General features: G+C 41.0%; 2 protein-coding genes and 1 long non-coding RNA gene across 7 annotated transcripts in view; 2 read left to right on the top strand and 1 right to left on the bottom strand.

Annotated features, from left to right (window-relative positions):
- The window catches only part of mrpl11 (mitochondrial ribosomal protein L11), a 93,597-nt gene extending 86,215 nt beyond the window's left edge, over positions 1–7,382 (top strand). For all 5 annotated transcript variants that reach the window (XM_077610123.1, XM_077610124.1, XM_077610125.1 and 2 more), the window contains 3 exons: positions 2,467–2,560; positions 5,426–5,585; positions 6,947–7,382. In XM_077610123.1, coding sequence (XP_077466249.1) covers positions 2,467–2,560; positions 5,426–5,585; positions 6,947–7,067 — 375 coding nt within the window. In that variant the 3' untranslated portion in view covers positions 7,068–7,382. The remainder of the gene's footprint in view (positions 1–2,466; positions 2,561–5,425; positions 5,586–6,946) is intronic.
- Positions 7,383–15,361: 7,979 nt separating this feature from the next.
- On the bottom strand, positions 15,362–24,463 carry npas4a (neuronal PAS domain protein 4a). Its single transcript, XM_077610512.1, has 8 exons — positions 24,217–24,463; positions 22,962–23,116; positions 21,695–21,797; positions 21,322–21,613; positions 20,985–21,094; positions 20,770–20,905; positions 19,086–20,692; positions 15,362–18,090 (listed from the first exon to the last, which is right to left on the bottom strand). The coding sequence occupies exons 1-8, from the start codon at positions 24,392–24,394 to the stop codon at positions 18,062–18,064; spliced, it is 2,610 nt and encodes an 869-aa protein (XP_077466638.1). The 5' UTR covers positions 24,395–24,463; the 3' UTR covers positions 15,362–18,061.
- A 363-nt stretch (positions 24,464–24,826) lies between these two features.
- LOC144082995 (uncharacterized) overlaps positions 24,827–27,968 on the top strand; it is an 84,086-nt gene continuing 80,944 nt past the window's right edge. Inside the window, exon 1 of the long non-coding RNA XR_013303434.1 lies at positions 24,827–25,507. This is a non-coding gene — a long non-coding RNA (uncharacterized LOC144082995). The remainder of the gene's footprint in view (positions 25,508–27,968) is intronic.

Below are 27,968 nucleotides of genomic sequence, written 5' to 3'. Positions count from 1 at the left end.
TTCGTAAATCAAGGTATTCCAATGACATGAGTTCATTTGAGAATTGTAGCCCGAAACTCTACTGAAATGACGGATGGTGCTTCTTTTGTGTTATCGGCAGGAAGAGAAACCTCCAGCTAATTATTTTAGCTTAGCCTTTTCCTTTTTCATCTCTGGGGCAAATGCAACCACGCCGTGTCAAAGTGTCAGCGGTTGCGACGGCGGGCGTGGGCACCGACATTTACGCGACTGTAGTGTGCTCTCGTTTTTTTTCTTTTGATCACAGCAGTTATTTTGTTAGAGTGTAAAAAGAAGCTCACATACTTTTCTGGGACCTGGAACATGCCGACAAAGAATCTTTGAACATTAACTATACTGTTGACAATGACAGACGAGCAGTCCTTCTTTTGCTGTGGATTGAAATTACAGTGGAACCTCTACATACGAGCAACCCTACATACGAGCATTTCGAGATACGAGTAAAATTTTGAGCAAATAATTATCTCTAGATACGAGAAAAATTTCGAGATGCGAGAAAGCCAGGTGGCCAAGACATGAGAGGCTGTTTATCATTGTAGCGCACTGTCTTTTTTGCCGCATCTCTTTCGTGTATAACAGATATCTACGAGCACTGGGTAGAGCGTTGCATTTTTTTCAGTTTTTTTTTTTTACGTCACTCAGTGCGAATGCCGGAGCGATCGCTAATATGAGGAGTATAGTATATTACTTCTCGTTGGCTGCTCATAAGAACATCGGGGGCACCGGCTCTCTCCCCCGCAACTCCTCGTGTAATATCTGTGGTCGCAACTATACCTCTTTGTAATGTCTCTGCGAGCACTGGGCGGAGCGTTGCATTTTTTCAGTGTTTTTCCACCCCTTAGCCTGTTAGCTCCCGTTAGTGGAGCGATCGCTAATTCAAGACTACTTCTCGTTGGAAAGTGGTCGTGCGTTATCCTATTGTGAGGACATTTGTGTGCATCATTTTCGGAATATTTTGAAGGGAATACAACAGCAAACAGCCCATCGATACTAAAAGTCAGGTTGGAGGCGGGGCAAACAGCCAACTAACTGGAGAAGGTATAAAAATGCAAAACAAAATTCAAATTAAGTTTAGTGTAAGGTTAGATTAAACTTATCTTTGAGTGTCTGCATCGTAATCCAAGTTTATTTAAATTTGTTTATGTTATATTACGATTCACCGGTGCAAAAAGTTTCCCCCCGCTCGATCCTCAGAATAATCATTAAAATATCAGCCTTGATACCTGCGTAATGTGTATCTCATGCTATCATTGCATCCAGAGACTTGGTGATTAGGGATGGTATAACAAAACTAGACCGCTACGGACACACTTCCTGGTTGTACTGCTCACGTGACTTCCTTATTGAATTCATCCACGTGCAGGCAACACCCTTTTGGAAATCCAGCAGACGATCCTTTCGATTCATACAGTATCTAAGAAATACCACGTGCGGTGATTTTTCTTAAGATTTTCCCTTCAAAGTAACACATTTGTACTCCTTATTAAACCCATGAATATCGAGGTAAAAATTGTGAATCAGGGGCATCTTTTACGTGAGAAATCGTAAAATTCAACGGTTTTAAGGCAATTTTAAGGGTACGGCTTGAGGTAGTTACTTAAACATTGCCTGTCCATTATTTCCAGTCAATAGAGGAAACTGTAGAATTTCAGTATTTTGTTTTACATCACTGAATTTACTATATTAAAAAATTAATCCAATCTGATAAAGATTGTGAGTCTATTGACATTTTTGTGGTCACTGGACATTATTCTTTTTTCTTTGGTCTGGAAAGTTTGTTGTCAACCAATTAAATATTTTATTCATAATTAATAACATGCAGTCCATATTTAACTTATAATTAAACTTCCAGTCTTTTTTATGTTTTGAATGAATAATTTATATTTTACAATACTAACTCATTATACCGCTCAATTATGTTGTTGCTCACTCACTGCCATTGACAGTTATAGACATCAAATCCATTTCAATTATTAAGGCAGTTATTTTTTACTCTATTCCAATCATCTGAAAATGACGTGATCAGGCCCAACTTCCGATCACCTGATCAGATCTGGGTCATTTTTTAACTTAAGAAATGAAACAGTATCTTTCTCCCACTGTTTTTGCCTCATCCCGTTTCTGAAACACATCCGCCGACATGCCGTAAGTAGGATTTCACTGAAATGCAAAGTGCTTTCAAGGTGAATTTCCATCTTCCAATATCCACAAGGCTGCAAGTTCTCGATTAAATTTGCTATCGTCTAACTCACAGAGCTTTTTATCAACTCCAACACTTTTTTACAGAGTTAAAAGTTACTCAGTCCTGCTTGAGGCTCTGAAACGCATGTTTTTGAACTGCAAATGTGAGATTTTTTTCATCTTCTCCAGCATGAGAAGGCTTTGATTTGTTGTGAGTGGTGTGAGTGATAAAAAGCATCACTTCATTGGTTTTGTGTCCCCAACCAGCCTGACCGGACATATGACCTTCAAATCGGTCGACCCACCGTCTCGTACTTCCTCAAACAGGCAGCAGGCATCGCCAAAGGAGCTGGAAAGACAGGTGAGACATCGTCTTTAGATGATCGGCTGTGACTAATTTGACCGCTTAAAATGCAGCTGCACTATAGTTAAGAGGAGTTCATTCTTTATTGATCTTTCATAGCCTAAATGTAGGTGCTTCAGAAGCACAAGCATATACTTAGAAGTAGAAACCTCCCATATCAGATCATGTGATCGGAAATTGGACCATATCACCTCAATTTCAGAGGATCAGAATCAGGTAAAAAGAAGGTGTTAGGGATTGGTTTTATTGTGTTTAGTTCCCCAGTATGACCTGTCCCTGCGATTGCCCATTGAGTTTACCTGTCATTTCCCCGCCCCTGGTCTATCTCCTGCTTGCTGCCTCTTGTCTGATTGTCTCGTCAACCCATGTCTGTCAATTTAAACCCTGTGTTTGTCAGTCCTGGTCGAATCGCCTTGTAATATACATGTGTTTCTATTCGCACTTCCAATGTCCTGTAATCCTTGTTTCCTTGCATCCTCCCTGTCAGGTTTGATTTTGTTCTTTGGTTTTGTAGTCCTTGTTATTTTGGAGAATTTTTGGAAATTGAGTCCTTCCACGCCCAACCATCGAACTTAACAGATGGAGTTTTAAATATTCATTCATTGGCTGCCATTAATGGCACCCTGGACTCCCAGTCAAACTAGATTGGAGTCTATTGCAGTGAAACATTTAATGCCTGTCAATGTCTGCCTTTACATGAAACAGATTTCTTATTTATAAATGCCAATGGCAGTAAAATAGTTAAGCGCTACAAACAACAAAGTAATCATAATGTATTCATTCATTAACTGAACTGCAGTAAATGCATTTCTCTGTCCGTCAGTTTATTTTGAAAATATTGTTGCGGATGCATTGATTCTCACTTTAGAACATCGCTACTCTCTACTGGGCTCTCATTTCACCGCTCTCATTCTATCTCATCTAATGACAATAAAAGCATTCAATTCAATTCAATTCAATTGACTGTCTCACAACGACCACTATCCATGTTTCAAGATTCTCTCTTACATAGCTGTTCACCTCGACTAAATGCTCCCCTTATTAATGATTGCAATTCCCCTTATTAAGTGATTAAAAACCATACAAATGCAACGCGGCACATATTTTGACACACACACACACACAGGACACAGGTAAAAGTCTAAAATGTAGTACAAAGTGGACGGCTTTCGGCCCTGGTAGAACAGGCTCTTCCCGCCATTTGGCGGACAAACACGGTATTATGTCTCCCATAATAACGGCCGCGGAGGAAACTATTTCAGCAGTGCAGGGCACATTTTCATGCTTTATTTATTTTAAGAGATTAAGAAATCATTTCCTTATAACTTTCTCTCATTTTTGTGTGTTTCCTCACATCATTCATACAAAATTGGGACACTTTGACCAATTTTAAATGGTTTAGTTGGTAGTTGTGGCCACAGTTGCCCGCCGAGCGTGGTTTAGATTCCCCTGCTATAAAGAGACAAAATAAAAAGTATTTAGCAAAAACTGAGAAAAACATAGAGCCTCAGGACTTAAATGAAGGGACATATGTTTTTTTTTAATTCTAGTTTTTTTTTATTCATTATTACATTACTGATAACTTTTGTTTTGCTTGTGTTTGCTTGCGTGCTGATATGACTCAAATAATCTAACTCATATTTGAGTCAGTTAAAGGAATTACTCAAAGAACTAAAGGGTGATGGATATCAGCTATACCAATGAGGTTTTTTTTCCAGAAATTTTACCACCTTACATAAAATTGTAGTGACGTGTCAGTGTATGTAACCCACATGAAGTTGGAATCTAGTTTTTAAAAAATGGTGACAATAATCTAGATAGCTCACTGTGTAGAAGGGGGAAATATATATATATATATATATATATATATATATATATATATATATATATATATATATATATATATATATATATATATATATATATATATATATGCTTATGAAAGCATTGTGTATGGCTGTTGGTGTGCATTACAGAATTCCATTTTGAGTTTGGTAACTTGATCTTTTCTATGAAGGCTGTTTTGTCTGTATTGCCCTGTTAACTCTGTTTTGGCATTTTTAAAGTAATTCTGTTGCTTATTTTATTTGTTTAATATAAAGTCAACAGTAATTCTGTTGCTTATTTTATTTGTTTAATATAAAGTCTTATACTCTGACTCGACCCACCAACCTAATAAATATATATATATATATATATATATATATATATATATATATATATATATATATATATATATATAAATATATATATAAATATATATATATATATATATATATATATATATATATATATATATATATATATATATATATATATATATAAATATAAATATAAATATAAATAAGGTTGGTGGGTCGAGTCAGAGTCTGACATGTTTTCTTGGGAGATCGCTCTGCCCTTCATGCTCGGCCCGGAGCACCGTCACATTCCCGAAAGAGAATGGCTAATCCTTGCTTGGCTCTTTCCTCAGACATTGTTCAGATGTTGAATTCTAACAGTCAGCTTTAACCCGCTGTCTCTCCCCTTCCCTTTCAAACAGTTGATGAGAATTTATATAATATTTTAACTACTTTTTTTCATGGTTATTTTTATTATTATTATTATTATTCAATGTGGTGGCCCGCTAGTGGTTAAAATCGGCCTCACGGTCCTAGGGTAGAGGGTTCAATCCCAGGTGGATTCTCACTGTGTGGAGTTTGTATATTCTCCGAGGTGTTGGATCAAACTCGGTATTGGCAGATCCACAAAATCAGGTGACATGACTCGTATGCAAAACTTTACGATCGGGAGGTTCCTATGATGAATTGTTTTGTTAAGAATAAGATATAATATTATTGTTTTCATGACGCATGTGGGCAGGCCACGAGACGGCAGGCTTGGTGTCGGTGCGAGCTGTGTACGAGATCGCCCTCATCAAAGCAGAGGATGAGTGCTTCAAGGCGAGGAACACTTCCCTCGAGAACGTGGTCAAAAGCATCGTGGGCTCGGCGCGCTCACTCGGTATCAAGGTGGTCAACCAGTAAGTCCCGCCCCAAAAATATATATACAGTGGTACCTCGACATACGAGTGCCCCGACGTACAAGCAATTTAAGATACGAGTAAAATTTCGGGCAAATATTACGAGCGCGTGCAAAAGGTCCCCCATCTACCCCCTCTCTCTCTGTCCCTCTCTCTCCCCTCCGCGAAATCCGTCTAATTTTAGTATACTATAATAGAAATATTGAGATATTTAAAAAATATCTATTGTCTAAATAAAACAAGATTTTCCCACGTAAAAGTATGTGAGGATAATGTATAATATTCTCTTGGTGTATTACTAAAATAAAAAGATGATTATTTTTTATATATAACATTATCTCGCTTATAAGCTTTATTTGTAACTAAAAAAAAAATGATGCCTGAATTAAGGGTTAAATGTGCTTAGATTTACAGCCTTGCTATACTCTTTTTCACCAGTAGATGTCGGCAAATTAACTGTTATTTTCTGTTTTGCAGTAAGAAAACAACCATTATTGGATGAATTACTAAGTTCCTAATGATATTGACCCTAATAATGTGCTTTGAGTCATACAGTATTTCAGAAATTACACGTGCGATGATTTTTCTTAAGCTTTTCCCTTCAAAGTAACACATTTGTGCTCCCTATTAAAACCATGAATATGGAGGTGAAAACTGTGAAACGGGGCAGCTTATACGCGAGGTATTGTAAAATTCAACGATTTTAACGCAATTTTAAGGGTGTGACTTATATGCGGGAAAATACGGTAATTATATTTGAGAATAATGTATATTATTAATCAATGTATATTTTTATGGTGGGTAGACAAAAAAGCTAATACATTATATTATTTATTAAATCCCATATTTACATACATTTTTTGGTCATAGCATTTCAAAATATAGTTCTTTAAAATATATAATGAGATATTTTTTTAAAGTTGTGTACAGTAGTACCTCTACTTATGAAATTAATTCTTTCCAGAAGTGGTTTCATAACTTGGAATACACAGAATGTTTACGTTTGGGGTGGATGTTTGATTTTGTTTGACATTTTGTAAGTTTGATTTTTATTTTTTTTATATCTTGGGACAAAATAGTTCCAATGGGAGCTTCTGATAACTTGAATATTTCGTATGTATAAGCATTTGTAGGTAGAGGTCTCACTGTGGTCACTGACTTTTTTTTTTTTAACCTATCCACCTTTACACACATAAGATGCCATTGATGACGACAGGCTTCCAATCCTTTTGCATTGGGGTTTGGCAGTAATCATTCTCTACTGGCCTCTCCCAGTTTAAACAGATCGCCGTCAATGACAGCCCACAATTTAACTGCAATCCTAATTTTCACTTTGTACTGCATTGTTGTTGTTTTTTCAGACTGTCTGCTGACGAGTACAAATTATTCATGGAGCAGCGAGAAGAGAAACTGCAGGCGGATGCAGCCGCTGCCGCCATGGAAGCAGCGGCAGCCGAGGCGCCGCAAACCAAGAAGCGATAAAAAGCGTGCTTCTGACATCTACTGCCCAGGCGAGGTTTCTGCCATTTAATCCACATCAGTCATCACTCCTTCGCCACTATTTAGGATGATCGACGTCCAGTCATGTGGCACCCAATCGTCCATTTGGCATGAATTGAAATGAGTTTATCACAAGAAGATGACCAATTTGTTCGTTTTTTTGCCGCAAAACCTCCTACTTTGAATGGATCGAGTGTCTATCGTTGTCAATGGCAGTTAACAAGTTCTATCTAGTCTAGCTTTGTGTACGCATTCCAATGCTTCCATGAATAAAATGCTTGTCTTTGGCGTGCCTCATCTGGCTTGACATTTTTTACATTCTAGTATTAGAGAGACAAAGTTATCATTAAAATCATAATTCTCACTTTGATCTCAGAATTCTAACAAGAGTTCTGCCTTTAATCTCAGAATTATTATTAGAATTCTGAGTCAAAATTGTACGGAGGATAAGCGGCATTGAGGAAGACAAAAAAGTTGCCCAAGTATCTGATTTTAAAGTCAGAAGATGGACTTTCCTGTCAGATTTCTGTCTTTAATCTAAAAAATCTGATTTTATTCCCCTAACCTTAGAATTCTGACTTGAATCGCTACATCAGGGGAAGGCAACTCTGGTCCTTGAGAGCCGTTATCTGGTCTGTTTTCCATATCTCCCTCCTCTACCACAACTCAATCAAATGATCCAACTCATCAGCAAGCTGTCCAGAAGCTTCATAACGATTCCGATTATTTGATTCAGGTGTGTTGGTGGAGGTAGATCTGGAAAACAGAATGGATAGCGGCTCTCGAGAACTGGAGTTGGCCACCCCTGCTCTACATTGTCAATTTAAAATCATAATTCTTATCCTAATCACAGAACTCTAATGAGAATTTTGAAATAAAGTAAGAATTTTCACTAGAATTCTGATATTAGAGTCCGAATTGTACTGAAAAGGATTATGGGCACACATGGGCATAAACCAACAAATAACACAGGATCCTGACTTGAGTCAGAAGAGTGACTTAGTGCATTATTTTTATTGACTGACTTTCATCTTATTCCCTCTGTTGTTGCCGCAGCGGAAACAGTTTATCGGGAAAAATATGAAAATAAGACAAAAGTAATTTTATTGACTTAATTATTCATTCGTTCATTTTCTGAACCACTGATTCTCACAACGGTCGCGGTGGGTGCTGGAGCGTATCTCAGCTGACTTCCGGCAGGGGGACACCCTGAATTGGTCAGCCAATCACAGGGCACGAGGAGACGGACAACCATTCACGCTCACACTCATACGTAGGGGTAATTTAGAGTATCTAATCAGCCTACCATGCATGTTTTTGGAATGTGGGAGGAACCTGGAGTACCCTGAGAAAACCCACGCAAGCCCGGGGACAACATGTAAACTCCACACATGAGGACTGACCTGGGTTTGAACCCAGGACCCAGAACTGAACCGCCTTTTTTTTGCATGAAATTCAATAATGATCAGAAAATGCTTCATACGTGTTGGGTAGGAAATTTCACCAATACAAACGATGCCTTTGAAGCCTTGATTTTTTTCTGTCTGACCAAGCAGTGAGGTGAGTGAGTGAATTGAACACAACAAAGGAAGTAGCCTACTCTAGTTTTGAAACAAACATTGTACTTTAGTCTGCTCTGGCCAGGGCCTCCGAATTGGGTGGTTTTTTTGGTCTAAACTCCAGTAAAATATACCACTGTTTGATGGTTAGCATGTGGCCTAGCTCAGACCTGGGCAATTAATTTCACAGAGGGCTGCAGTGAGTGCCCATAAGAGGAAACCTTTCCACCAATCTGGTATCTTAGAAATGCAATCAGTGGATTGCAGTCAGGTGCTTCTTGTTTCAGCAGAAATCTAATTAGTTAAACTGTCTGTGCTGGATTGGTTGGAACAAAAACCTGCACGGACAGTGGCCCTCGAGGACCCGATTGCCCCGGTCTGGCTAGCTCATACCTGTCAACCTCTGCCGATAACTGCCCTTATAAATGATTATGATTCCCCTTACAAACCCCAAAAGTTTTTGGGGGGTTTGTAAGGGGAATCATAATCATTTATAAGGGCAGTTATCGGCAGAGGTTGACCGGTATGCTAGCTGCTGTAGTTATCAATTATGTAGGAAGTGAAGTGCACCAGTAAAAAAAATGTTTTAATTTCAGATGATAAAATATTCATTTTTTAATCACAGTGCTTGCTTCTAGATCAGGGGTGGCCAAGTCCGGTCCTCGAGAGCCCCTATCCAGTCTGTTTTCCATGTATCCCTCCACCAACACACCTGAATCAAATAATCGGTATGAAGCTTCTGGACAGTTTGCTGATGAGTTGATCATTTGATTCAGGTGTGCTAGAGGAGGGAGATATGGAAAACCAACTTGGCCACCCCTGTTCTAGAATCAAGGATTGTAAATGTAAAATATTTACCATTTAGTTAACAGACCTGGGGAATCAGGGGTGGGCAATTAATTCCATTAAGGGCCGCTGTGGGTGCAGGTTTTTATCCCAACTCATCCAACACAGACAGCTTAACCAATTCGATTTCTGCTGAAACGAGAAGCACTTGACTGCAATTCACTGATTGTATGTCTAACATACCAGATTGATAAGGTTTCCTCTTATGTGTTGGAACGAAAACCTGAACCCACTGTGGCCCTTTGTGGAATTAATTGCCCACCCCTGATTTAGTAGATCCAATATTCATTTTCGAACAAGATTCTTCTCCTGTATTCACAGTGTTCTGGTGTTTCAGCCTCCGGTTTTAACTTAAGACATGGTAAAAACTCATTTTCTTTAGGTTTTCTCTCCTGACCCACTCATTTTTCATTGAGTCATACACCCTCTGCTGGATCCTGTCCTCCCGTTACGAATGTTGATCCGAAACGCCACTTTTTTAGCACAATTTCAATAGTTATGCCTCCGTGTAGGTGTTGATGATTTTTTTTTACTCTTTGACGGGATTATGTAATTTAAATAGTGTCCTAAAATCTAATCAGGGCAGCCCTAGTAGGTAGCGCGTGGGCCTCACAGTTCTAAGCTCAAGGGTTCGATCCCAGGTGGGTCCTCACTGTGTACTCTGGTTTCCACAATCTTTTGCACTAAATTCCCATCCTCTGAAAATGATGTGCTCGGGTCCGATTTCCGATCACATAATCAGATCTGGGTCCTCTAAAAAAAACTGGAAATGAAGCTTTCTGGCGCACATCAATCCATCTTTTTCTATGACATGAAATTTGTCAACCCTCCATTCTGTGACTTTTTCCATGGCTCGATATCCCTCATTTTTAAAATTGATATGTACTAAATGCCCTCTTTTTCGACTTGGTATTTGGTGCAATTTAGGTTTCTATCGTTAGATGGCAGCAGTTGACTTCCACTCCTATTCAGCCCTCGACTTCAGCCCAAAAAAAGCCAGAATACATCCAAACATACAACAATGATAGTTTTTCAAATGTTTGGTTAAATTTTGTCTGAAATTTTCGTAAAACAGAAAAGTGGTAGCCACACATCTTTATTAAAGCAGGTAAATGTACACCAAACATACAAATGTAAAATAGTGTTTTTTAGATAAATATTGTTTAAAAGGATCTTGAAACAAGTCCGAGTGGTTAGTGCGACGTCCTCACAGTTCTGGGATCGAGGGTTCAATCCTGGGTGGGTCCTCACTGTGCAGAGTTTCCATGTTCTCTCCCGGGCTTGCGTGGGTTTTCTCAGAAACTCCGGTTTCCTCCCACATCCCAAAAACATGCAGGGCAGGCTGGTTGAACACTCTAAATTACCTCTAGGTATGAATGTTACTGTGAATGGTTGTCCATCTCCTCGTTCATTCTGGATGTCCCCTGCCTGGTGCCCATAGTTAGCTTGGATAGGCTCCAGCAACCCTTGTGAGGACAAGTGGTTTGGAAAATGAATGACTGCATACTCACTTGAATGTCAAATCATTGCTAGCATGGCTTAGTAAGACACTGTTTAAAGGTGCTATCTAATACGACAGCAAGTTATATTAAATTGATTGCACATGCTATTTTGAACACAAATCTCATCCAAAGAAGTGACAGAAGGAGGGTTAATAATGAAATTATCTCCTAGTCTTCCTTTCACTGATGCCTTAGCCCCGCCCACTAAAAAATCACCACATAGATGGTGATGTCACCCACAGAATGAGCTGCCGGTTTTTGCTACCATGCTTATCGGCCTCACAGATCAAGGATTCAATCCCTGGTGGGTTCCGACCTTTTTCTGGGGAGTTTGCATTTTCTCTTTGCATGGATTTTTTTCCAGGTGCTACGGTTTCCTTCCACATCCCCAAAACATGCATGGTAGGCTTGTTGAACACTTGAAATAGCGGTGCCCAAGTCAGGTCCTTGAGGGCCCCTATCCAGTCTGTTTCCATGTCTCCCTCCACCAAAACTCTTGAAACAAATACGTAATCAGGTTCGTTATCAAGCTTCTGAATAGCTTGCGGAAGAGCTGATCATTTCATTCTGGTTTGGTCGTGGAGGGAGGTATGGAAAACAGACTGGATAGGGGCCCTCGAGGACCCGGGTTGGGCACCATTGCTCTAAAAAAAAAAACATAGATGAGTGTTGGCATGAATGGTTGTCTGCCTCCTTACCATTTTATGGCACCTTTTTAATCACATTTGTGGAATGGATGACCAAAAATGCTCTCATGCTTTTCTTTTTCTTTTTTCGATTTGTTATCCACCCTTCTCACATTCAGTGCCATTGTACCACAATAGCAAATTAGTTTAGTTCATGTGCCAATCCTATAAAGCTAACAGAGGACACCATTTAGCTGCTCTATTTTTTTTACAGGTTTCCTTCTAATAAAGCTATCATCTTTGACACACGCGAATGTAAGAAAAACAAAACCTTCAATCCGGAATGTGAAGGCCAACTTTAAATGCTTCCACTTTAATTTGTTAGAGATTATAGTAATTGTATTGTTTTGTTTGATTAAAGAAAAAAATAGTAATAATTCATTTCATTAATGCCGATACTTTTAGTCAATTTTGTCCAGTATTAGCATGACTTAGTACTAGCCGATTTTTCCGGCTGCATTTACATACCGTATTTACTCGCGTATAAGCTGCACCCTTAAAATTGTCTTGAAATTGTTTAATTTGACAATTTCTCGCGTATTAGCCACCCCCGATTCCCAATTTTCGCCTCCATATTCATGGTTTTAATAGGGAGTACAAATGTGTTACTTTGAAGGGAAAATCTTTTTTTTTTTAAATCATCGCACGTGATATTTCTGAGATATTGTATGAATCAAAAGCACATTATTAGGGTCAATATCATAAGGCATTAATTCATCCAGTAATTGTTGTTTTCTTACTGCAAAAGAGAAAATAACCAACAAATAGTAAATCGACATCTACTGGTGAAAAAAGAGTACAGACGCTCCCCTACTTACGAACGAGTTAGGTTCCGAGCGATTGTTCATAAGTTGAATTTGTTTGTAAGTTGATTCAGTGCTATATTTTGTATTATAATTTATGTTTAAGGCCTATATAAGTATATTGAAGGTTTATATAAGTGCATTTGTATGTTTAAGGCTTGTATAAGTAACACGCATTGGTTTGTACTGCAAAAAACATTTAATAAAATGGAGAGAATATGTACAGTACTGTATAGAGGGAGAGAGAGAGATTTATGTATTAGAAACTGGCCGAAAGAAGCGATCTAACGACGATTGCACAGTTTTCTTCTTTTTTTCATCATAAATGATGGTAGCACTGTATGGCATCATTCAATTGATTTGCAAACTTTGTGCAACGTTCAAGATTTGGGTCCTGCTGCTCGATCTTTCTGTTTATAAATGGTACTGAATGTGCAACGCTCACCACTCTCACGCGCATCAAGCTTCGTTATTATTGCCACTCGTTTCAAATGAAATGGCTAGCCTCTTCCTTGCAACTCCCTCAATAGAAGCATTTCGCTTTTTACCAACCATATTCAATAATGGATGCACGAGATATTTAATGATACAAATGAAAAAGGTTCTTTGCCCACTGGAGATACGTTCACGCACTTCCGCATTGCAACGAAGAACGTAGATGCTGGGTGAGCTGAGCCCTCACAGCGCCAGGCGTCGGTATTAGCGGCGGAAAGAAGCACTACTCGGAAAAAAATACAAAATTGGACTTACGAACATTTTTCGACTTAAACGCAATTTGCAAACATGTTCGTATGTACCGTTGTTCGTAAGTTGAATGTTCGTAAGTAGGGGAGCGTCTGTATAGCAAGTCTTGTGCACATATAAGCCATACCCTTGATTCAGTCATCATTTTTTGAGTTACAAATACGGCTTATATGCGAGAAAATGCAGTACATACATCTATCTGCATGCCGTATCGTATAACCCCTTCCAATACTAGTATCGGTGTCTGTGTTACGCTAATGTTTACACCTTTAAATTAACAAGTATAATTATTACAAAGCGCCCTGGGTAATGTTTGAATGTGTGGAAAAGTGTTGTCGCATCATCATCATACATGTGCTAATCTGAGAAAAAAATGGTTTTAATCACCCACAATCATTACCTTCATTTCCCTTTTTGGCATGAATTGCCTTGCTCAACCCTCTTCCAAATTATGGTAAAATACGCTACTCCTTGGCACGAGCAACCGTGATGCGATGCGAAAAACGTAAACATGACATCACTAAAGCTCTTCCTATAGCAAATGAATCGTGTTATAATGCCATAGGGAAGAGCATTATGCAAGATTTGCGCTGCACAGAGCGTAGATTTGCTTTAATTTGCATCCTCTTTTGACTGTACCTCTAAATTTAGCATCCCCGTTTTCTCCCCTCCTCCTCCTCCTCTCTCCTCTTCCGTCAGCGCATCCCTTCCAAACGGATGCTGAGAATAGCGCGTGCGGCCGGAATGTCCATATACGGCGCTCTCCTCCCGGCAGGTACGCGTGCATCGTTGTCGTCATTTCGCTAGGCGGGCATGCCTCGTTTACTCGCCCCTTCCCTCCCGCACAAAGCACTGCTTGTGCGTCACTCGGAGTCTCGTTATGTCTCGTCACGCATGTGCGTCACCGCTGTTGCCGAGCCGGGGGGGCAGAAAAACGGAGGGGCTCCAGGACGACGGCGGACGTGCTCGTAATCCTGGAAAATGCTCTGATTTTTAGGTTGCCATTTCAAGATGGAAATAAAAATGATGGAATTTTGCATAAAGTACTTGGTCTGATTCAGTAGAATGACTCAAATGTCACACTCATGCGGATTGCGGGCCAGAACCGACCCACCGCATCATTTTTTGTGGTCCGCGAAAATCAATCTTTTAGTTCACCATTGCATTGACTTGATCATTTTTGCTAAAATGAAATTGAATTCAAATTTCTGTACTCCTCAGTGAAAAATCGAGGACAGAAATCAGCGTACTTACTGATTTAGCGATTCCAGATAAATACACATCAAAAGCATTTTTTACATTTTTACATTTTGATTTTTTTCATTTAAAAAAAGATGAACTATTTTAATTATTTTTTCAATGCTGTTTAAAAAAACATTTAAATGGGTTAATATTTGCTAATAAAATAAATGTATGAAAAATGAATAAATAAATAACAAAATAGAGATATTCCCAATTTTTCCCTGTTTAAATGAAAACAAAAATGTTAAAAACAATTCCCAACTACAAAAACAATACATAAATGAATATTTGCAAATAAAAACAATGAATAAAGAATGCATTTTAAAAATGATATAAGTAGTGATTTTAGGTTTTCCCTTTTTATACAAAAAACTAAATGTTTAAAATAAAAGCAAAAATGAAAAGGAAACATCAACATATGCAGCTAGTTCAATCTTTGGATTACCGTATTTTCCCGTGCCTGCGTATAATCCGTACCCTTGCCTTAAAATGGTTGAATTTGACAATTTCTCGCATATAAGCCACCCCCTGGTTCACAATTTTCACCTCCATATTCATGGGTTTAATAGGAGTATAAATGTGTTACTTTGAAGAGAAAATGATCGTATTTCTGAGATACTGTATGAATCAAAAGCACATTATTATGTTCAATATCATAAGGAAGTTAGTAATTCATCCAGTAATGGGTGTTTTCTTACTGCAAAACAGAAAATAACCAACAGATAGTAAATCTTAATTTGCCAACATCTACTGGTGAAAAATAGTATAGCAACGCTGTGCGCATATAAGCCGTACCTTCATTCAGTCATCATTTTTTTAGTTACAAATACGGCTTATATGCGAGAAAATGCGGTAAGTTAAAATGTCTAAATACTTGACTTCCACATAAAAAAATGTGTTTGAGCCCTGTATAAGTGCACTTTATTAGAAATGCATTACCACATTCATATAAGCAACACAATAGAACACTGATCCACAATGTCCATTCTGCATTTTAGAATTCATATATAGATTCTCTCTTTGTATATTCGCTATGTACAAACCTTCGTACAAATATCTTTGACTGTTCGCAAAAAAAAACTATTGACATTGACATTGCACATCCAGTAATATATAATACATCTGTTCTATTAATTAAGTCAGGAATCAATCCTTTACTTGACCGTAGACAACTCTACGTGAGTGCATCGACGCCGTCCTTCAAGCTGGGTCGCTTGGTAAAGTCGTACAAAGAAATAAGTAGCACCACCCCAAGTCCTGAAAAAAGTGGACGCTGCCTCACTTATGCACCCCCCATTTGTTAGTATGGTAAACGGCAGTGCAAAGAGTGGTTGACAAAATTGCGGGAATTCTAGAAAACTTTTAACACACTGGCTACAGTTGAGGGTGGTAGACGCCTAATCTGTTTGAACTGGGATGGCTTGCTTCAAATGAACAAACGTTGCTTCGCTGTCGGTGCTTGTAGTTCAAACGGATTGGACGTCTACTCGTGGTCAACTTTTTTTTTAAATCACAGCAGCTATAGTCGTCGTCGTGTAAGACTTAATCGAAGTTTTAGATTTGAGGTTGAATCTGAAAAATGCTTTTTCAAATCAGGATTATTTTGTTGCTTGTTTTGGTTGTTCAAGCAAAACATTTAAAGTAGAAAAAAATAGGTGAGCATTTGGTGTGATTAGGCTTTAGCTCAAAAACTGTCAATTACTGAGACTTTCAACAATTAGGATGAACAAAAATTAAACCTGACAAGCAAATATTTTTGAGCTGTCAAAAATGGAAGGTGCAATATATATATATATATATATATATATATATATATATATATATATATATATATATATATATATATATATATAATAAGCTATTTTTTCAGGAATTTGGGGTGAAAATGATTTTTGGGGGTCAAAATCAGTGACCGCAAAAACATGTGTTAGGCCTGAGCTTATAAACTGCAAATATATAAGACTGGGGTCAAAATTTTAGGTCTCAAAAACGTCTTTTGCCTCAGCACTAAAAATGAAAAAATGAATTTGGCAAGAATTAGGATAAAAGTAATTCAAGCAAATGTTAGTTTTTCAGGTCCCAGTCTAAACGGACACCTAGCTCCACCAACGGCACTAAAGGACTTCAACTTCCAGTGAAAGTTTCTAAGGTGAGTGTATGCTCAAGAAGAATTTTGAAAAATGACCTAGCCCTTCGTCAATGGCTGCCACTGAGTTAAACCATTTTTGATTCCCACTTGAATTTCAATTTGTCATCACTTCAAAATTCCTCAGTTTTAACTTCCCATGAAAATCTGACAATTTTTGCAACCTTTCCACATTCAGAGTCTAAAAAGTACAGTACAAGGAATGAGGTGGCACCAGCCAACATGCTTTTTTCCCCCAGTTTGATATACATCACTCAAGTAAACACAATTTTTGACTGACAGAAATGGAATGTTAAAGGTTTTCAAGCCGCAAAGGTTAAATTTCAAAAGAGCCCGGCAACCCTAAAAGTTTAAAAATGTGACACTGAAATTACTTTTGAGCTTAGCAAAAAGTGCTAAAGTCATAAATGAACTCTATATTAACCCCTTGATGCCCAAATTGACGTTCGATTCTTTGACCATGCCACAACGTCCAGTCACGTGGCGTCCAGCTGTAGATTGAAATGAGTTTATCGCCAGTAGACGTCCAATCCGTTTGAAGTGGATTAGACATCTAGTGATCAATGGCAATGGCAGCCAAAAACTTAACAAATATAGGTTTAGAGGAATACATAAGTACACTAAAAATTTCAAAGAAGAAAAATACTAAGTAAATCAATAGAAAAATACAGCTAAAAATGAGAAAAATATAATAAAATACCAAAATACAATAAGACATAAAAGTATATAAGAAAAAAATTGAAGTAAAAAATATTTTGGCAAAAAATGAATAATAAAAATTGAATTATTTAATGCCTGCTTTTCTGTTTTTTATTTATCTAGAAGTAATCTGTATAATCTATTTTTGATTCATTTTTTATATTGATTTAAAAATATATATTTTCTATTTTTTGAATTCAGGATTTTCCATTTTTTGTTTTAGTTTCCAAGTCAACCTTCTGTATTTTGCTTGTTTTATGATTAATATTTCTATGTACTTGTGTATTGCCCCAAGTCACGTATATGTGTATTTGTTCAATGTACATTCAGGCATCAAGAGGTTAAAATAGGTCGTTTTTTTTGTTTTTTGTTTTGTTTTTTTGTTCTGTTATTTTCTCCAGTGGTCACAACAGGTATTTTTCACTACGAGTGAATACAAACGCATGTCTGTAATTAAAGAATGCTTAAAGAGTTCAGATGGCAAATCTGATCCAGACCACCGCTGGACTCAGTCTGTTGGGCATTCGCGTCGTAAAGGCGAACGCCGCTTTTACTAGTATACAGCTTCGTGCGTGACGGAACAAAAAATAGGAAGGCCATTTTTTGTTCTCGGGAGAGACATGTAGGCGTCGGTCCTTTATACATTATGTATATTTATACACTTAAATATGTTTTACTTTGCAGTAAAAGTGGGTCTCCATAAAATATGACAATATGCCATACTTGATGAAGTAAGTCACAGACTTATTTTAGAACGGAGGGATGCTTCCACTCCCATCTGCAAGACAAAAAGGGAAGCGGCATGTCAGCCAACAAAGTTTCTACAGAATGTCAAGGTGCTACTTGGCTACTTGGGAAAAAAAAGTTTGGGTATTCGCTTCGGGATGAACTTCATTTTCACTTTTAATCTATCTTTTCTATTTGACCCTTTTTAATTATTTTATTCACTTATTGATTTCATTTTGTTTTTAAAAATGAAAAAGGAAATGATTGAAAATTTTGAAAAAGGAAAAAGGATGAGTGATACTCATTTGTTCCCTTTTTATCGGTATTATTTTAGTTGATATAATTTAATCTGCTATTAAATTGAATATTAAATGTTTAAAAATTTAATAAAAACCCTGATTTTTTTTTAAGAGTAAATAAAAATAATTCAATACATATTTTTAGTATACAATTTAACAATAATGTATTACCTTGTAAAGAAAAGCAAAGAGGATCAGAATGGGAGCCCTATAAATTTCTGGCATTTTCAGTAGGTTTTAATTTGTTTGTTTTTTTATTTTATTTTATTTTCACATTAAGAAAAAAAATATTCGAAAAACGAGGAGGCTTTCTAATATTTATATTTTTTAATTCAATCTTTTATTGTTTCATTAGTTTTATTTTGATTGACTGTTATATTACATAAACATTAAATAATGCATTGCATTTTATACAGAATTGTCTAATAATGTGGCATCCAATCATCCTCCCGTCGTGAATTGGACATCGAGTTCATATCTTTCAAATGCCTGTTCCGTTCTGTCTATGATGACATTTGAGAGACTGGGAGAGTCACCGAAATATCTAGTTATATATATATATTTTTAGGCACATTAAGCACCTTGTCTAAAGTGTGACAATCAGTTCCTCGTAAAATAGAGTTGATGCCGAATTTTTCCGAAAGTCCAGACTTATCTGAGCTTTACCGGGAAATTTTGTTCTAGAGCCCAATATCCCAAACTCTTTTTTGTGTTGAGAAGAAGCTCGAGAAAAGAATCGGGATCTCACCTTTGTGGAAGCACTGCGGCGATGGATGACACTGGAGTTGATACAACTCAGGTTGTTGCCCTAAAGCAGGGGCCACGGAGGCACCTGCCCCAAACATGGGCTCCAGCACGGCCAATTCCTCCAGGAGGGACTGAGCGTGGGAGGTGACGGGCGCAGGGCCGCCGGATGTTCCGCTGTCGGTTGGGGGCGCCGCCAGAGGAGAAGCCGCCGCGGAGGAACAAGAGGACTCTTCAGACAATGGCGCCTCGACCTCCATGGCTTCCTCCACTGGCTCCTCCTTCGCAGCGGCGCCAGCCCCACACCCGTCTGTCAAGTTAGCTCGCGTCAATCGGACGCTACAGAATTGGCCCGCTCCCTCGAACGGGGAGTCACGGTGCCAGCACACTGGGATCTCGGGAGAGACCGGGCTCACGGGGTTAGGGACGGGGGGCGGCGAGGGGCACTGAGGAAGGAGGCTCTCTAGTATGCTCTCTTCAAACAGAGAAACATCCTCCTCTGGGAAGAGGGGAAGATCCGGGTCCCACCACGCTTTAACAGGATAAAACTCCCCAAGCGCTTGGACCGAATCCGCAGTCTCAGCAGGAGCAAGGAATGGGGATGGGGGGTTGGACGAAGGGGACAGCTTCGACAGGAGGGGGTCTAGGTAGAATCCCTCGGCCAGGGAACTGATGTGCTGGGCCAGCAGGGAGATCTCCGCCCTCTCCTTTTCCCGCTCTCGTTCCAGGGAGAAAAAGGAGAGGCAAGGCAGTTTTCCAGGGGACGCCTCAGGCGTAAGCATCCCCTCAGGGAGACGCTGAAGAGTACCCAGGGGCACGTCGACGTAGAGCGGACCCCGAACCTCGGGAAGGGTCATCACTGTGCAGTCGTCGTCTCCTGGGCTGTCAGGAGTAGGGGGGAGTTTCTCGTAAAGGCCCCCGCGGCGTGAATCTGATCCAAAAAGAAGTTCCGTGGAGGTGGCGGGAAGGCTGAGCGCCAGCTTGGTGGATGGAGCTCCTGGGGGCGGCGGGGTGGAGTTTGCTGGAGGGCCGGCCAAGGTTGAAGAGGCACCGGCCGCCAACGGGGGAGGCGTGGTGGCCCCGGTGGGGTCGAAACTGAAGAGAGGCTCGCCGAAGGGAAAGCTGCCCCCGCCCACATGGGGGGTGTACGGAGGCGTGCACACAAACTCTTTGCTCTGTTGCGCTTGCGAGGTGGGCACGGGCGGGAGCGGCAGGGGAAGGATCGGCAGTGGGGGGTCCAGCTCGAACGAGGGCGGCAAGAGGATGTTCTGGGTCAAGAAGTCCAAGTCGGACACCGTCTCTACCGTCACTGGCATGGGGGAGGGACTGCGGGATGGCGGCGGCTGGAAGAAGGCATCCTCTTCTACAGAGGAAAGGCTGGATCGGGGCTCTCCCTCCGTCGTCTGCACCGCCCGCTCGTCCGATGAGCCCGCCCCACCAAAGTCGAAGGACTGGCCCGACAGGCCGCCAGGGGTGAAGACCTGGTCCGGACTGGACAGGGCATCGGGGGATCGGAGGCTCTCTCGCTGGGCTGGGCCCGAACTCAGGACCAGGCTGAGCTGGGTCTCTTCAGAACTCATCTGCTGACGGGCTGACCAGGCCTCCGACTCGCTACGAGACCAAAAAGGAAAAACCGTTAGGTGGAAGTGGCCAGATCCAGTCGCTTATCCGCGCGTTTGAGGGACTACCTGATGACGTAGTTACTGCTGCCCACGGGGACGTCTCCCGACTGCAGCCGGAGTGCCATGTAGAGCCAAACCCACGTGCGGTCCTGAGCTTGCACGCGCACCACCATCTCGGCCCGTCCCTCTCCTCCCTCTCGCACTGTGGGGTCACAGCACAAAACGGTTCCCGTTTGTTTTTCCCCAAAGTTCCCATCAGCTCCCGATGTGCCGACACTTACGCAAGCTGCGATGCTGAGCCGAGGCGTGTGTCAGATCATGCGGGTGGAGTAGGCTGTACCAGGAACGCGAGCGTAACTCCGCTACATCGAAGCCCAGATAAGAGCGTACACTGGGGGCGGAACAGCAGGGGGCAGATGCGTTAACTCACTGGCCGTGTAGTATCTCAAACCAGACCATTTGAGACATGGTCTTCTTTTCTTGGAACTCTTGTTAAAATCTTGCTAAAATTCTTGACTTTTCTTAGAGATGTTTAACTGAGATAATGTCTATTGGATTAGAACTTCAGTTCTCATACGTGTTTTGTTTCGGTCACCGATATTTGCGGTTATGTCGTACCTGTCGTGTGCGGCGTGAAGCCTCAAGTCGCGCGCATGCTGGGAGTAGAAACCTTCCAGGAAGAGATTGGCGTCGGCAGGGGAAGTCCCACTGGATGCCCCCTCTGTGACAGAGCGGGTGGGCTGGGCCTCCAGAGGGGAGCAAAAGCACACCCAGACGGGATTGGAGGTCCAGTAGGAGGCAGAGGTGGGCGGCTCGGAGAGGCGGCGCGCTCGGATCAGGACCAGCTTGTTTCCAGCGCTCTGCCTTCGTACCGACTTGGAGGTGTTGAAGTGGCAGCGGAAAAGACGATCTGCACAATGAAAAAAAACAAGACGGTGAAACTCCCCTGCTCTGGATTTTCTGCCATCTCCAACCGGCTCTGATCATGTACCTGTTTCGGGGTCAGCCCCGGCGGATAGATTGTTCCTGACTGTGAGCTGATCCGACACGTCGATGATGTCGTACACGCTGTCTCCCTGTGCCACCAGGTCCACCTGACAAAAACAGAACTTTGATCCAGTTGTACTTCTCTGAAACCTGCAGGTGACGGCGTGTCTTGTGGTTAGAATAGGGTTAGCAATAGACCATGTGCCAGCGACCCATTCCTAGTGACGCCTTCATTTCTAGCCACTTCTTGAATAAAGTTCATGCTGCTTCAACATTGTATATTCTGTATCTGTGTCTTGCATGTCTGTAAATGGGGGAGTGGTTTAAATTAAGGTCCCATATAGGGTTAGCTATAGACCATGTGCCAGAGACTGGATGGCCTATTCCTAGTGACGCGCTTGTTTCCAGACACTTCTCGAATAATGTTCACGTTGCTTCGACTTTTTACATTTTTAACTGTTTGAAGCTTGCAAAATGGGGCGTCTCTGTAAATAAGGGCGTGGTTTAAGTTACGGTTCCGAATAGGGCTCGCTGTAGTTTAGGTGCCAATGACCCAGTCGACGCTGTTAGGGATTGGTTGTGTTGGTTTTTTTCCGGTGACCGACCGGTCCCTATGATTGCCCATTGAGTTCACCTGTCGTTTCCCAGCCCCAGCTGTATCTCCTACTCGCTGCCTCTCACTTAACCCAGCTGTTACTGATTGTCTCGTCAACCCATGTCTGTCTATTTAAATCCTCTGCATTTGTCAGTCCTTGTCGGATCGTCTTGTGATATACATGTGTTTCTATGCGCACTTCCAATGTCCTGTAATCTTCGTTTCCTTGCATCCTCCCTGTCAAGTTTGATTTTGTTCTTTGGTTTTGTAGTCCTTGTTATTTGTTGAGTGTTCCGAATAAGGGCAGCCGCAGCCCACGTGCTAGTTGCCCATTCCTAGTGACGCTGTCATTTTGAGACACTTCTGGAATAATGTTCACATTGATTCAACTTTTTACATTTGGATCTGTTTGTATCTTGGAAAACACAGGCGAGTCTGCCCGCACGTTACAACAAAGTGCCAACGATAATGCAAATAGGTTGTTAGGACCTAGCTTCCACTTAGGGTTACAAACAGTTAGCTATCTATCAGTTGCCACCAGAGTATATTCAGTCTGCATGTAAGGATCTCATACCAAAAAAGGTTGTCGCCATTTCTAGGCATGCCCTTGTCTTGTCATCCTTTGACCTGACGATCTTTAGACCGAAAGACTTGAAACACGGGCGAATGATCTCACCATGGAATGCCCCAGGTGTTCGGAGACAGCATCGGACAGGTAGATTAGCTTGCCCTCGGCCGTGAGCACCATGAGGAAACCCGGCAACGCCCGCATCAGCTCCGACAGCTCGGGGAAAGACAGGAAGGTCTCCGCTGACGCGCTCGCCGAAGTCTCTGTGCGGGACGGGGAACACAATGTTGGTGTGGCGTGAGCATCGCGGATTGCGCTGCTAAAATCTGCACGAAGGAGAGCAGCCCCAGAAAAACTAAATAAACGCGCAGCCATATCTTAACGAGGGAGATGCAAAGTTGAGTGAGTCATGAGTGTGGGCATTGCGTGGAAAAAAAAACTTAGCTGGCACTGAATAATGTTTCAATGTTGACGTTCAAATTGAATTCTGACTGGCAGCGATCTTACCACTCTAAAACAGATATCCATGATGATTGACTTCCTAGATTTATGTGAAAATAGGCAAAATTTTGATCATCTGTATTCCTGCTGTCAAGTGATTAAAATTCTTAATCATACATAACATGCAGGCAATCAATATTTTTGATATTTTAAATGCAATAATGATGATTTAGGTTTCAATATCACTACACCTTGTAGTTAGTTAGTTAGTTTTGTTGCTGGTTGCCCTCAACACATTCACCACCATTTACAGGTTTAGGGGCCAAATCCCTTTCAACTAGGAAGGCGAGCATTGCATCCACATTTTGAGTCATTAATACTATAAACATATTAAAAAATATATTTTAAAGATAGAGAGATTTACTTTATAATACATTACCAATTCATCAAGCCACATAATTCTACGCATTCTTTATCTTTGCATTTAAGAACTCAACTCTAAAATAAAATCAAATTTAGAACATATGCTTGGAATACAAAACGGAAGAGCCATGAGGTCAACGATCACAGAAGTCAGAAAAGGAATTTTGTGATAACCTGATAATGAATTAGCCTTATTTATTTGCCGTTTAGTCATTGGCTGCCATTGACAGTGCTAGACATCCTATTCACTTTGACTGGGAGTTTGTTCATTCAACGCTCCCAATGAAAATGGATTGGACGTGTGTAAAGGGAAGCCAGTGAGTTCATCCTTGAAGATACATTTTGAAAACCTGATCTTATCATTCCGATTCTCTGGTTGGCAAATGAAAGTGGAAGTAGTTCAAGTTGGCCCCGCATCCTTTGACTTTTCTGAAAGCGACCCTCAGAAAAAAAAGTTTGGACACCCCCTGCCCTCGACGATCCCTAATGTCGGTCTTACCGGGCTGGGCGAAGAAGACGGCTTTCCTGGTGTAGACGCAAGCCAGTGACATGATGTGCAGATAGGACAGCTTGGCTTTGTCGGCGTCGGAGATGGGCAACAAGTCCTTGAGGTTTCGGATCTCGGCGTTGATCTGGTCCCGTCTGGCCTTGGAGGCGCCTTTGGTGGAGCGGTACATGCTTGGCGACGAGCAAGCGACTCCCGCCGGGCGAGCTTATTCTACAGGCTTCATGCCTGCCTCACCGGATCTACCGACAATGTGTGAGGGACTCTGCTCGCCGCCGTCTTTTATAGGCGGCGAGGGCGAGGGGGGCTCCCCGACGTCAGCCAGCGAGGAGGGAGGGATGAGGCGCCGTCCCTCCCTCCTTACGTGCGAGCGCACAGACACGTCATCGCTCGCCTCCCGCTGACGTTGGCGGCGAACGGGGAGCTCCGGCCACGCAGAAAGCCTGATTTGGACAAAAGCGAGTAAGGGGCGGGGCACGAGTACAAACGTAAAACGGCAGAGTCACTTGCTTTGGAGGGGGGGGGGGGATGATTGGGACGAAGAGGAGGTGGAGGGGGGAACAGGAAGAGGAGAGGGGAAAGGATGCGCTGCATCTGAGCAGGAGTAGAAGAACATTGATTTCATCCCTTTGGCTAACCATCTAAGCTTTACTTTCAATTTTCTGTCCATTATCTGTCTCTTGTCGCCATCTTTTTGTCACTTATCAATCCACCGATCATTTCATCTCCTATTGTTCTAACCATTGGGCTTTTGCCCTTCACATATCTGTTCATCTATACTGTCCGTTTTTGTACCTTTCTGTCTTAATTATTCTTTTGCTCTCTACCAGTCTGCCTTTTAAGCCTTTATTCATCTATTGACCATTTTCAGTCATTTCAAAAGCCATATAAGAGGGTTATTAGCAAATCAGTTGTAGCGCACTAAGTTGCAGACTAAATATAATAAATGAATGCATTTAATATGATAATATATTAAATATCTGGTTCTCATTAATAAACTGTAACTAAAAATGTGATCAATTGATTTACTCTTCACAATTGTGATTTTTTTTCAAAACTTTTCTGCTCTTTGTTCTCTTTGGTTAATTCACGAGTGTACCTACATTCATTCACCTTCCATACCACGCATTCTCATTAGGGTTGCGGGGGTTTCCGGCGCCTATCCCAGACGACTTGGAGCGAAAGGTAGACTACACCCTAGACTGGTCGCCGGGGCACACAAAGAGATAAACGACCACCCGCCACCAGCAGAAATCGAGCCCACGCCCGACAGCACGGAAATCAGGTGAGTGAACAGCTACAGCAGGCAGCTGTGTCCTACACACAGACACATATACATATGTGTGTGTGTATGTATATATATATATATATATATATATATATATATATATATATATATATATATATATACATATACATATGCATGTGCATGTACATGTACACGTACACACTGTACACATGTACACGTACACACCGTACACACGTACACATACACATATATATACATATATTCACATATATGTATGTTTTAGTCTAAAGTCTTCTGTTTTTCCAAAATGATTAATAAATGGTCAGAAATGGCCAATTTCCAATTTCTGGTCCAAAATGCTTCATTTAGGTTGGAATTGGTTAATATTTGGTTTAAAGCTTTTGGGCAATGATTGGTAGAATTTGACCACAAGTGATCAAATTGTTTAATTTGGGTTGAAATTTGTTAATATTTGGTTTTAAACTAAATGGTTTTGGTCAATGATTGTTACTACTTGACCTAATTGTTTTTCTTTTTGCAACTTGAATAATAATGTTTGATTTTTTGCAGTGCAAAATGCTTCAATTAGTTTTTCCAAAATGCCTTCATTTTTTGGACCAGAATGTTTCATTTTTGGTTACATTTTGTTCAAAACTAGAGTAATGATAACCATGTTGTGGCATTGTAATGCTTATATAACGCCTTGGCTGCTGCTGTTATGGACACCCTAAAGGATTGAACTTCAATGGTCCTAAAACATGAAAATTCGGTGTCAGCCTTCCCAATTTGAATGCATTTGAAGTATCTTGTTCGCATTGGCGGTTGAATGGGTAAATGTATTTACTCGCATATAAGCCTTATTTAGTAAATGTGTGGTGCCATCATCCTTCGCGTTGGGATGCAAACGTATGAATGGGTGAAGATGTAGTCTAATGAATGGATGGATGTATGAGGCGCATGTCTCCTCCGCGGTGAATGTGAGAGAAGAAAGGACAAGGGGAATCTAAAAATAGATTGAATGGCCGCATTTTACGAGAGACGCACACGCCTGCTGCATGGCGCCCCCTGCAGCCACCCCTGTGCTATTTATAGATGAGGAGCTGCACTTGAATGGACAAAAACATGCGAACGAGGGATTATTGCCTGCAATTGACGAATTTTATCATCCGTTGATTAATCTAACTCTTGAGCTGCCTTTGACAGTGATAGACGTACAAGAGTCGCTTTAAAAATGAGCAATTTTGAATTTAACTTTGGTATACTAAAACGTATGACGCTGTCACTTAGAAACATATCAACAAGCTTTCTTCTTTCAGAAGACTAATATTGATTCATTCATTTTCTGAATGGCTTTATCCTCACAAGGGTCGTGGGGGGTGCTGGAGCCCATCCAAGATGACTTTTGGGCACCCTGAATCGGTGGCCAGCCATTTGCAGGAGACGGACAACCATTCACGCTCACACTCGTACCTAGAGGCAATCTAGAGTGTCCAACCAGCCTACCATGCCTGTTTTTGGAAGGTGGGAGGGAACCAGAGTACCCCAAGGAAACCCACGCAGGCCAATCTGGATTTGAACCCAGGAAATCAGACACTGTGAGGCTTACTTGCTAACCACTAAGCCGCTGAGTCGTCCACGACTGTAATATGATTTCATAAATTTCCACTGGGTATTGACGGGGAGACGAGCCGTTTTAACTTATCGCCTGCCATTGACGGTGATAGAATCAGAGGCGCTTTAAAAATAAGCAGATTTTACTTCACCTTTGTCTTGTGTTGGGGTCGGTACCGATCCAATTGCAGTTTGGAATAATTAAAAGCACTGCAGGCGGCATGGCGACTGAGTGGTTAGTGCGTCGGCCTCACAGCTGTGGGGTCCTGGGTTCAAATCCAGTTTGGTCCACCAGTGTGGAATTTGAAACTCCTCTCTGGACCCGCTTGGGTTTCCTCCGGGTACTAGGTTTCCTCACCCATCCCAAAAACATGCGTGGTAGGCTGATTGGACACTCTAAATTGCCCCTAGGTATGGGTGTGAGTGTGCATGGTTATTATTATTATTTTTTGTAGTATATATTATTTTAGCATCTGTACATTCCTATTGGTTCTGCCCGGGCTTGCGTGGGTTTTTCAGGGTACTCTGGTTCCCAAAAACATGCAGAGTAGGCTAGTTGAACACCCCAAGGTATGATTGTGAGTGCAAATGTTTTTCTGTCTCCTTGTGCCCTGCGATCAGCTGGCCACTGGTTCAGGGTGTCCCCTGCCTCTGGTCCGGAGTCAGCTGTGATAGGCTCCAGCACCCCCCGTGACCCTAATGAGGATAAAGCGGTTCAGAAAATGAATAAATGAAAAATATGAAATAAAATCAAGACACATTTTTGTTATCAGATCAAGACTCACTTTATCAGAAACTTTAATTAAATAGTTTACCTTTGGAAATTATTTTGTTTTCTCTTTATAACATTTGTGGTGTCATGGTCAGTTTCGACCTGGTTAAAATG

Source organism: Stigmatopora argus, chromosome 9 (genome assembly GCF_051989625.1).
Source record: "Stigmatopora argus isolate UIUO_Sarg chromosome 9, RoL_Sarg_1.0, whole genome shotgun sequence".
In the NCBI taxonomy this organism is placed as follows: domain Eukaryota; kingdom Metazoa; phylum Chordata; class Actinopteri; order Syngnathiformes; family Syngnathidae; genus Stigmatopora; species Stigmatopora argus.
Note: the sequence above shows the minus strand (reverse complement) of the source record. Positions and strands in the feature narration are given on the sequence as shown.

Bases quoted from the DNA above. Each gene is read 5' to 3' on its own strand.
- npas4a (XM_077610512.1), bottom strand. From the start codon at position 24,394: ATGTACCGCTCCACCAAAGGCGCCTCCAAGGCCAGACGGGACCAGATC. The intron at 23,117-24,216 runs GTAAGACCGACA...CGTCCCGCACAG, and splicing joins CGTCTTCTTCGCCCAGCCCG to AGACTTCGGCGAGCGCGTCA. The intron at 21,095-21,321 runs GTACGACATAAC...TTCCGCCCCCAG, and splicing joins CTTCACGCCGCACACGACAG to TGTACGCTCTTATCTGGGCT.